A 12,304-nucleotide genomic window follows, 5' to 3' on the forward strand; every position below is an offset into this window, starting at 1 on the left:
CCTTGGTTCTTTGTTTTTTATACAAAAGTATCATCTATGATGGGTTACCATCATTGATGGTTCATTGAGTAGGGCCCATTTGGAAACTTTAAGGGACTATAAGGATGATATTAAAAAATAATTATTGATTTATTAGTTTAAAGATAAGAAGTAGAGAAGCTGGCTTGAGGAAGAATTGGAGTTTCAAATAGAGGTGAGAGAGAGTGTTAATTTCAACTGGTGGCAATTATAACCGTTATTCTATGACAGTTTCACTGGCTGGGTGTGGCATTCCAGGAGTGGCTTCTGGTAGTCAACAGAGCCACATGCAACTTCTTTCTCTCTCAGGGCTGGAGAAAGTAACATCTTTGCCTCTCTCTATCTTGGTCTGAGGGAAAAACCTGAAGGAGTGGAGTGTTTTCTTTTCCAACTTGGGAAACACTATTCATTTATCTGTTACTGTCTATAGATTGGTTAAACTGTGAAAAGACAAACAAAATCTGGTCTTTGGTTTGGACTCTGAGTCTGTCAAAGCTCAACCAGCTAGCCTTGGTTATCTTTATAACTTAAAGGTAAAGTTAAGAGTTAGGGTTTATTTAGAATAGTATAAATTTGGTTAGTTAGATCAGTGAGGATTAGTATAGCCTGTGAACCACAGGAGAAGCAGTTCCTTGAGGGACCTGGGAGTTTATTTGGGTGGAGTAAGAATCCCTTAGAATTAGAAACCCCTTTTCTCTCATATATATTTAAATAAATTGTTTATTTTTCATAAACAAGAGACTCTTTAGTGTTGCTTTTGCCTTATATTGCTTGCCCCTGTTATTATTTTTACAGGACACATACATAAGAATAAACAGAGAGGAAAAGTAAGGATGGGCTACAATCTGCATCATTACAAAGAATAAGCACATCAATGTAGTCACACAGACTGGGATTATTGTCTGTCAATTTTTTCCTTCCTATACTTTTTGAAAAGTTTGAAAACTACTCTCTCTTTTGTTAAATAATGGCATAGAAGACTAAACTATTAAGGAACTAAAAGTCTAGTCTAAAGCCTGTTCAAAGGTGAGGAAAATTTGTTTTGAGGTTTGGTTCAAAGTGATTGCACAGAGTTATGCAAGTAGTAAATGCTATTGTCAAGAGTTTTCACCAAGGCCATGTCTGTAAAACCAGTGTCCTTTCCCCCATGAGATACATATTTTTTGTTGTCATATTCAAAGGAATGTGAAAAATAATTATTTTATATCTTCTTAGGTAATGATCAGATTTGTATTTTCAAAAGTTCAAGTATATTTTCCAAAAGTTTAACCCAAGTTTCTATGTAAAATTACATGTAAATGAGAATTAAAAATTAATTTAAAAAAGCTTGAAAATGTCAGAGTACATAGTACCTGTAGCACTTTGCAAATGATAGAATCCCAAATATGATCATGTATATTGTAATGGGGATAATTTGAGGAAAGGTGTGTGGTACAAGGGAATTTTGAAAGGAGGTTGTCAGGGACTTGCTAGGTGGGTAATCTATGTTACAGGTAGGCTGAAATAAGGAGATTCAGGATATAATAGGGCTCATCAGGAGTACAACACTGAATGGAAACAAAGATCTTCAGGGAGAGGAGGAATTAATCTAAACAGGCAAACACAGCAAGGCTTATAGACCAGGAAACAGACTTAAACACCAATTGAGGGAAATAGACTGAACTGAAATTAACTAAAGGCTTTAGTTAATTTCACAGAAAGGGACTTATTTTGAAGTTACACCTTCTTTCAAGATGGATACCCCGCTTCCCTTCAAGCCCAGAGTATGTAAGTTCTTTCCCTCTTCTTCCCTCTCTTAATAACTAACTGACAAATTATACTAATAGATCTGTTGAAACACAAAAGGGTTTATTATCTTTAACGCATGCTTTGTCAGGAAAGCGGATTGAGAAAGCCCTAACAGTTGTCTCAGGAACCTCAGGTGGGGGAAGGGAGGCAGAGATGGAGTCTGAGCAAGGACCTGCCTTAACTCAGTTTACAAGGTGCTCTTGATATCTAAAGGAAATAAATGATGACTGCCTAATTTCTTTATATATAATACTGTCAAATTATAGTTAAGCCCTTCACAGATTTGAACTCCTCTCTAATTTACTCTCCTTATTAACTCCACAGATATATAAGGTAAGGGAAGGAAGGTAGGAAATAATATAGGAAATGAAGATACAAAGGGTTTATCTAAACTAACAATTCTTAAATAAATATTTCAAAGCTAGGCTAAATTTCAATTCTACAGATAGGTAAGGAAGCAGCTCAGCAGGTCTGAAACTCTCTCCACGAGATTCACAAACCAACTGACTTTTCTCTCTCAAGATTCTAAACCCCTAACTGATTACAGAACTCAGCAAAAGCTTGAAAAAAACTATCATGACCCCTCTCTCTGTACTACAATATCAAACTTGTTATAGACCAAGAAAACAAGAAGAGATCTTAAAGAAACTTTAGAAAGTGTGTTTGAAGTGAATACAGGAGACCAAATTTCAATTAATTTCCACTTCCACTACCAATTTATGGCTCAAACTGATGGCCATAGTATTAATAGACACAGTCCTATTTATTTGGTCCCTTTGCTACTTATTACTGTGAAGATGCACTTTGACTTTCTCCCTCTTAGGAGTTGAATAAAATCATTTGCTCTTCTTTGGTTCTCATTTACAAGAAAAAGTAATAATATTTAGTCAATAGTGCCACAGTAGTCAGTGTATTAAAAATGTATTATGTTACATGCAATTTTCCATATTCATAGAACTCCCTATTTCTTCAAAGGTGAGGAAGTGCATTTTTATACTTTTACTTTGGGGCCAAGCTTTCTTTTTGTCATTTTACAGCATTCATAAAAAATTATATTATTTGTTTTAATAATCACTTAAATCTCCCCCATCTTAGAGAAGCAATCCTATACATATGATTATATGTAATATGTATTTTTATATATGATAAGAGTGAAAGATATAAGGGCTACAAACTGATCAATAAAAAATAGAAATTATATGTATTTACATATAATCCAAGGGGATTACACATAATCCCCTTAGATTTCTAAACTTTAAAAATTGGAATCATTTCCTAGAGCTATTAGTTCTATATTCTCATATTTTTTTCCTTTCAAAATATATCATATTCTTTTTTCCTATATTTTCTTTCCCAGTCCCACTACCCTATTTCATTAATTCAAGCTTGTTACACTCTTCCAGTTGACTTTGTTTTAGTCTAGGTAGCTTTACTTCCAACCTAAGGCTCTCTGACTAATCTTTGATATGTATGTTTACTATACTGTTTAAAAGCCTTTCAGTTACTCACAATTTCCTAACCTATCAAATCAACACATCTCTAACTCTTTTTCATTGTCCTTCATAATTTGGTCCCACATTACCTTTTCAACTCTCCCATTTGTAATATAGGAATAATACTTCCCCTGGTTGGAATGTTGACCGTGGCATGAGCCACAGGGCAAGTACCAACTGGCAGTTGGACCCAGGGTATATAAAGCCCTGGAGACCCAGGTCTGATTCTGTTCTTTTCCCTACTTCTCTTCTCACCTTCACTTCTACCCCTTGGGGAGGGATCCAGGGTGGTTGAGGGAGGTGGAACGTGGGATCTTAGTTTCCTAAGCCAGGCAGGTTTTGAAGATCTTTGCTCTCCAAATAAGAACATCAATTAGATATACCATTTATTTCCTAATAAGAGGTTGCTTTATATTTACCATCAAGAGATCTTTTTCTTCTTTCCCAGGGCTGGTCCCTTGGAACAGCTGAAGATCATACCTAGGAGATCATCAACATCCTGAACTTAGATCTAGAAGGCAGTACTAGACTAGTTTCATAGGTTTCCTAACCCACTCTCCAATCCCTTTTCCCTAACCAACTTATTCAATAAATCCTTATTTTAATTTATGAACTAGTTTCTCCTACCTTCAACTTAGATCTAAGTATACTGTTCAAGATTCTAGGAGGGAGACAGAGTAATTCCATTACTGTTTAAACAGGAAGCACCACACTTCCCTTCCTGTCTAATTTCAGTATCAACCAATAGGAGTTACTTCCTCAGCCAGGTCAGAGGCTGAGAAATCTTCTTAAAGGTGTTTAGTCCTTACAAGGGAATTACATCAATCCCTTGGCTGACTTAGGCACTGGGTACTTGTCATTCCTACATCCAATATCATTAGTAAACAGCTTGTGATTAACCCACATTAGCTTCTTGACTGCATACAGCTTTACCAACCTCCATTACAGATTCAGCATTAAACCCTCATTAGACATTGCATTTTACAGGACCAGTTTACTCATTTTTTTCATGACAATTCCACAAATATCCCTTTCTCCATGCCTTGACTTTCTCTAGACTCTTCTCCCATTTACATTCTATCTTTCTTTCAACACACAGTAGAAGTGAATGAATTCTTTTCTTGACACTGTCAGTTTTTATTGATTTCATCTCTTCTAAAAAACCTACAGAGTATCTTATTAGATGCATATAATAATTAGCTTTTAGCTGAGATTGTGAATTACATTTGAAAGCTCTACACAAAGCTTACATGAACTGATCAAAAGTCATTAAACAAATCAAAATAATTTTTTAAATAAAATTCACAATACAGCAGCATTATAAATGGAAAAATCATCCACCCAAGAAAAATGAATTTCATAAAATTTCAAAAAATAAGAATGGAACAAAAGATCAAATTAATAGGCACCTGTACCCCATTCCTTGACAGAACTTATAAATATTATTACTCAGTGTTATACTAGAAATACCAATTATCTCAGAAAAGTGAGAACAAGAAATTAAATGAGAAAAAGAAAACTAGACAATGAGAAAAAAAAAACTATCATGTTCTTTGGAAGTGATATGATAGTATAATTAGAGAAGACTAGAAAATCAACTAAAATATTTAGAATAATGAGTAACTATCGAATTTGCAGTATATAAAATGAATTCACATAAATTATCATCATTTCTCTATAGGGAATTTGTCAAATATATGAAAATGAGAGCCATTCCTCAATTAGTAAATGATTAGAGGATATATACAGGCAATTTTCAGAAGAAAAAAATCAAAGCTACCAATAGTCATTTAAAAAATGCTCTGAGTCACTGCTTAGTTGTTGTCTTTCAAATGTAAAGGGATTCAAATGACATCACTAAGCTGAAGTCAATGTATAGCATGTTCAGCTGTGGCTGATCAGATGAATATAAGCTCAGAAGGCTTTACCACACATCTGTCAGAAAAAGAACATATAAGCATTTGGAGTGGGGATGTCTAAGTTTGCAGATCTCATGGTTTTGGGGTTGTTGGATTTTTTTGAGCTAAAAAATAGAGAAATGCAAATTAAAAATAAAAAAAATTATAAGATACTAGCTTATACCAATCAAGTTTGGCTAACAGGACATAAAAGGAAAATGACAAATTTTGACAAGATAAAGAAAAAATAAATGGGTGCAGTAATGAGCTTTGAACTGGTCCAACCATTCTGGAGAACATTTTGTAACTGACCAATTGACTATAAAAGCATACATACTTTTTTTTTTTTCAATTTCTAACAAGTAGCTTTTATACATAGCTTACATTTAAACACACATTTTCAGTTTTTATAAAATAAGGTACATGCTTTGGTAACACTCAATATATAACAATTTTGTCAAAAGTTTAATGTTTATAACTGTTTAGGTTGCAGTATTATTTTCCATACCATATCAAAATTCAATGAGGCTGTAAATTAACACCTTAGGTTTTAAATTTACTGTAAAGAAGGTGTTAATAAATTTGTAGAAAGTCCTAAGTTTTTAGGATTAAGCAAAAATCTTTTTCTTGCTAGCAACCTTGTTTCTCTGATCCTCTTTTGCTATTTAGATTATTGTACTTGTAAAATTTGTTTGTTTTGACATTGATATTAAATTACTTTCAATGGATATTGATTTAAAACTTCAGAACATTCAAATAGGTACCTCAAAATATTTTAATACTTCTGATAAATAGTTTTATTCTGAGTCCTATATGATTTCTGGGATGGTCAAATTTTTCTAGTCAAATGCAGGCTTCATTTACACTATTTGCATATCACATTCATCCTTATCCAATTCAGGTGAAAACTAAAAAACTATTTTTATTTTGTATTTAAACACACTTATAAATTATACACTGTTATAATATTTACATGCTTGTTAGTAGTATAATTAAATTATTTTAACATAACTATAAATTGAATTATACCTATTAATGCTATCATAATTAAATACATATTAATTTTAACACCAAATTATTTTATGGGTTATGCATAATAATTTTATATCCTGCAATATATTAACATTATTAACAATATGATTGGTTATAATCATTGTAATAATATTAACATCATGAAGACAAATTATACCTTTATATTCTGTAATAAAATTTTTTTTCTGTATACATACTACATGATTGATCCCCGTAAAGTGGGAGAGAGATAGGAAGCGATGTGTAAAAAGGACTATAAAAGATGAGAACAAAGGACAAGGTGCTCTCTTGGCTGCCTTGGTTCTTGGGCAGAGAGATCCTCTTTCAGTTGGTGCTTCAATGGGAGACTCTCTTCAGCTTGAACTCTGGTGAGATTCTTGGAGGCAATCACCATTTCCTGGAATCTTTCTGCACTGGAGCTTTTTACTCTGAAAAGGCTTCCTGGGTGAGTGACTGGAGCTTTCTGCTGGGTGACTTGGGATGAAGGAAGTGGCTTGTGTTGGTAGAATTCTGGCTGAAGACTCCACCAGGACTTCTATTTGGAGATGGGGACTTGAGGGAGTCCTAAACAGGGGCCTATCTGGACTTCACCAGATCAGCACTTGGACTGGTAGACCAGACAATTCTCTCCCTCCTTCCTTTGTTTCCCACTTTCAACATCTCTGCCTCATTGTAAATAAAAGCTGCTGACAAAAAGTTATTTTTGACTTAAGGTATAATATTTATATAAATGGCAACTATGATCTCATTTTTTTAGCTCTCATATTGAGTCAAACCTAATTTTAAATCCTACAATTCTAAATTATAAGGTAAGAGATTAAAAAACATTTAAATTTTAAAAGTCACTTTGAAAGATGACAGATTTTTCTCCAGGGTAGATTCCCTGATTGAACTTGTGATTGGACTTTCCTGTGAAAGCCATTCCATATTCATTGTATGCATAACTTTCTCCAGTGTAGATTCTGACATGGGGAATGAGATGTATAGATTGTGTGCAACCCTTTCAACATTGTTTACATTCCTATGCCTTCTCTCCTGTATGAGTTTTCCAATAATACCCAAGACTGAGGATGCTTCTGAAAGTCTTTCCACATTGGTTATACTCATAAGAGTTCTTTCCAGTGTCAGTGCTCTGGTGTTGCCTAAGATAGGAGCTACTTCTGAAAGCCTTTCCTCATTGATGACATTCATAAGGTTTCTCTCCTCTATGAATTTTCTCTTGATATCTAAAGACCAGGAATGTTTCTAAAGGCCTTTCCACTTTGATTAAATTTTTAAGGTTTCTCTCCAGCGTGGATTCTCTGGTGTTCAGCAAGATGGTCACTCCGTGTGAAAGCCTTTCCACACTGTTTACATTTTTATGGTTTCGCTCCAGGGTGGATTCTCTAATGTACAGCAAGTTGACCACTATATGTGAAAACCTTTACATACTGTTTATATTTTTAAGGTTTCTGTCCTGTATGAATTTTCTTATGATACCTAAGAAAGGGCATGCTTCTGAAAGCCCTTTCAAATTGATTACATTTATAAGGTTTCTCTCCAGTGTGGATTCTCTGATGAACACTAAGAAGAGAGCTAGTTCTAAAAGCCTTTCCACATTGATGACATTCATAAGGTTTCTCTCCAGTGTGGATTCTCTGATGTTCGGCAAGATGGCCACTCCGTGTGAAAGCCTTTCCACATTGTTCACATTTGTAAGGTTTCTCTCCTGTGTGGATTCTCTGATGTTCAGCAAGATAGCCACTCTGTGTGAAAGCCTTTCCACACTGTTTACATTTGTAAGGTTTCTCTCCTTTGTGAATTTTCTCATGTTCAGCAAGAGAGCCACTCTTTGTGAAAGCCTTTCCACACTGTTTACATTTGTAAGGTTTCTCTCCTGTGTGGATTTTCTCATGATATCTAAGAGTGGGGATGTTTCTGAAAGCCTTTTCACATTGATTACATTTATAAGGTTTCTCTCCAGTGTGGATTCTCTCATGTTCAGCAAGAGAGCCACTCTGTCTGTAATCTTTTCCACACTGTTTACATTTGTAAGGTTTCTCTCCAGTGTGTATTCTCTGATGTTCAGCAAGATTGCCCCTCCAACTGAAAGCCTTTCCACACTGTTTACATTTATAAGGTTTATCTCCAGTGTGGATTCTCTGATGAATACTAAGAAGGGAGCTAGTTCCAAAAGCCTTTCCACATTGATGACATTTATAAGGTTTCTCTCCAGTGTGGATCCTCTGATGTGCAGTAAGATGGCCACTCCGTGTGAAAGCCTTTCCACACTGTTTACATTTGTAAGGTTTCTCTCCTGTGTGGATTTTCTCATGATACCTAAGGGTGGGGATGCTTCTGAAAGCCTTTTCACACTGTTTACATTCATAAGGTTTCTCTCCAGTGTGGATTCTCAGATGAACACTAAGAAGGGAGGTAGTTCTAAAAGTCTTTCCACATTGATGACATTCATAACGTTTCTCTGTGTGAATTTTCTCATGATTCCTAAGAGTGGAGATGCTTCTGAAAGCCTTTTCACATTGATTACATATATAAGGTTTCTCTCCAGTGTGTATTCTCTGATGTTTAGCAAGAGAGCCACTCTGTGTGAAAGCCTTTCCACACTGCTTACATTTATAAGGTTTCTCTCCAGTGTGGATTCTCTGATGAACACTAAGAAGAGAGCTAGTTCTAAAAGCCTTTCCACATTGATGACATTCATTAGGTTTCTCTCCAGAGTGGATTTTCTGATGTTCAGCAAGAATGCTACTTTGTCTGAAAGCCTTTCCACACTGATTACATTTATAAGGTTTCTCTCCTGTATGAATTTTCTCATGATACTTAAGATTAGCAATGCTTCTGAAAGCCTTTCCACACTGTTCACATTTGTAAGGTTTCTCTCCTGTATGAATTTTTTCATGATACCTAAGACTAAGAACAGTTGTAAAGGCCTTTCCACACTGAATACATTCATAAGGTTTCTTTCCCCTGTGGCTTCTCTGATGTGCAGCAAGATGGCCACTGCATGTGAAAGTCTTTCCACACTGTTTACATTCATAAAGTTTCTCTCCTGTGTGGATTTTCTCATGATACCTAAGACTGAGGATACTGCTGAAAGCCTTTTGACATTGATTACATTCATAAAGTTTCTCTCTATTGTGGGTTCTCTGATGGTCCATAAGATGTGACAAGTAGCTAAAGGCCATTCCACATTCATTACATTTATGAAGATCATCACTAGTACAAATCTCTGGGTGTTTAAGAAGCTCTGAGTCCCAACCAAACGGATTCCTACTCTGATCACACACACTAGGTTTCTTTGCACTATGAAACTGAGGGTGGTCAGTAAGAGATGAATGATCACTGCAGGTTGTTCCACACTCATTACATTCAGGAGCTTCCTTTCTGGTGTGAAGTATCTGTAGAGCAGTGAACTTTGGCTTTGGGGTCATCTTCCCATTTTCATTACTTATATAGAGAATTCCTCTAGTATGACTTTTTTGATGCTGAATGAGCTCTGAGCTGGGGCTGAAGACCATCTCATAGTGAGTACATTGATAGGCTTCTACTTGGGGAGGTTTCTCATGAGACTCAATAAGCTCTAGCTGTTCATTGGAGGATTCTCTATATTTGGCATACTGAGAACAGTCCTTCCCTGGGACCATTTTCTTACACTGAATCAGAAATGAATATTGCCTGACACTCTTTCCATCTTCATCAAATTCATAGTAACTCTCTGGATATCTCTCTACCTTGATATCAGAGTCATATTGTTCTCTCAAACTGAAGTCACAAGGAGCATGATCTGTGGATCTTTCCTGGTGAGAGTCTACTGCAAAGATGCTCAACTCTGCTCCCATCTCCTTCACTTTAAACTTCATCTCTGGACAGGAGTTTCTTGGTCCCTCTGATGCTTGTATCTGTGCGGCTTCTCCTCGCTGAAAAGGGAAGATCAAAGATTCTCTGGGAAGTAGAAGTCCCAGGAAGAGAGAGTTCTGAGCATTCTCCAGCATGACCGCCATATACAGCTCTTTCTGAGGATGGTCCAAGAGGCGCCACTCCTCCTGGGTGAAGTCCACGGCCACATCCTTGAATGTCACCAACTCCTGGGCTGGCGGGCTGGGGCTCCCAGGGGCCATTCCCTCTGGCTCCAGGCCTTGGTGCTCTGCAGGCTGAACTGGGCAGGGACAGGGATCCTCCAGGGGGAAGAGCTCTTCCTCTACTCTCCCTGGGCAGGAGGCTGGCTGCAGGGATTGATTGAGGCAGGCTGGCAAAGGCCCTGGCCAGGCCCTCAGGGCAGAGAGTCCAGCCTAATCCTAGGCCGCTCTGAACGGGAGGCTCGGCGGGGAACAGAGCGGGCCAAACTGCCCGGAATGGAGGCCCCCCGGATAGGCCGGAGGGGCTCCCGGGGCTCCAGCTAAGCCGCGCAGCTCTTCCCATACATACTTTTTTGATGCAGAAATGATACTACCAGATCCATACCCAAAGTGATCAAAGGAAAAGAAATGAACCCATTTGTACAAAGATGTTTATAGCAATTCTTATGCTTATAAAGAATTGGAAACCAAGAGCATGCCCAACAATTAGGAAATGGATGAATAAGTTGAGGAATATGATTATGATGGAATAATATGCAATGATCAGTGATGAAGCAAATTGTCACAGAGAAATCTGTGAAGACTTATAAATGAGCTGCTTCAATTTAATGAGTAGGACCACACTCACTGTAAATAAAAACAACAATTAACTGGGTAAGGCTTAGCTACTCTGAGTAATACAATGATCTACCATAATTCCAAAGGGTTTCTGATGAAACATAGTATTCACCTCCAGAGAGATAACTATTGAATTCTGAGTCTAGATTGAAGTGTATAATTCCCATTTTCTTCATTTTTGTGTACCAACTTTAACATTTAACTATGTTTTGCATGATTTCATATGTATAATGTGTATCATATTTCTTTTATTTTGATGAGTGAAGGATTTGGGGAGGAAAATCATCTGGAACTAAACATTTTACAATTTAAAAATACAGTAATAAATGCATGAATGTGTGAAAAAATAATAGATAAATGAGGAAAGAGAAGAGAGAAAAGCAAAGTGAGGGAAGCAACAAGAGGAAGGAAGGGAGAGGGGAAAAAGAAGAAATATATCAGAAAGGGATTACAGCAGTGATAAAGAAAATTGCCAGAATTTATGGACTGAGCCTGACTCAGTCTTTTTATAAGTACTCTAGCTAAATAGCCAATTGGGGAAAAAAAAAACTTCTTCCTCACCATGTAGAAAGCAGACCATAACCAGTTACATGAAGTCTAAGCATGCTCCAGTCTTTTAAGTCACTTCCACTACATATCATCACAACTCATGCAGAAGCAGACTTCTTAGCCTACCCATGTGTAGAAGTGGCATCATCTGAGCAAGCAGGTACTTTGTGCCTGCACCAGGACATCATTTCAAATGAAAGACCTTAGTAAAAGGAGAACTGGCTACTTCAAAAGGCAGAGCAGTCCATTTTTAATACCTCTGAATATTTAGGAAGATATTTTTTACATCAAACCAAAATCTACCTCTCTGTAGGATATACCCACTACTTTAAATTTTGCCTTTTGTCACCAAATAGGTAAAAAAAAATCTAATACTTTTTTCCTTATGAAAGCTCTTCAAGTAATAGAAAGAAGTTATCATGCCTTTTCCATACTGCCTTATCCCCACAAGTATATTTGCTTTTTCTCTCAGATAAACATTGATAATTCTTTCAAAAAATCATTATAAAGCATTATTGCATTATTTCAAGGTTCCTTGCAATTCTGGTATATCTGTTCCGGATATCCTAAAGATTTTTTTCTTCTTCTTCCTAAAAAGAGGTCTCAAGGACAGAGTCGATAATTCAAAAATTAATCTAAAAAAGTTAGAATTTTTTTGGAATATGACCTCACTATAACTGGACACTGTTCTCTCCATGCAGCTCTAATCTCATTAGTTTTTTGGATTACACTGTTTCACTGTTCATACTGAGAATCTTTTGTCCTCAAACTACTTACCTATTTTCCAAAAATTGTTACCTTGTCATACTTCCTTAATCTTTGAGTTCAGACA

The 12,304-nt window shown here is 36.3% G+C and overlaps 1 protein-coding gene across 1 annotated transcript; it reads right to left on the reverse strand.

The window, feature by feature from the left end:
- Positions 1-5,237: 5,237 nt before the first annotated feature.
- LOC123241870 (zinc finger protein 79-like) lies at positions 5,238-10,648 on the reverse strand. Its single transcript, XM_044669376.1, has 3 exons — positions 10,313-10,648; positions 9,302-10,146; positions 5,238-5,322 (listed from the first exon to the last, which is right to left on the reverse strand). Exons 1-3 carry the CDS (start codon positions 10,646-10,648, stop codon positions 5,238-5,240), a joined length of 1,266 nt encoding a protein of 421 aa, XP_044525311.1.
- Between the last annotated feature and the right edge of the window lie 1,656 nt (positions 10,649-12,304).

Source organism: Gracilinanus agilis, chromosome 3, assembly GCF_016433145.1.
Source record: "Gracilinanus agilis isolate LMUSP501 chromosome 3, AgileGrace, whole genome shotgun sequence".
Classification (NCBI taxonomy): Eukaryota; Metazoa; Chordata; class Mammalia; order Didelphimorphia; family Didelphidae; genus Gracilinanus; species Gracilinanus agilis.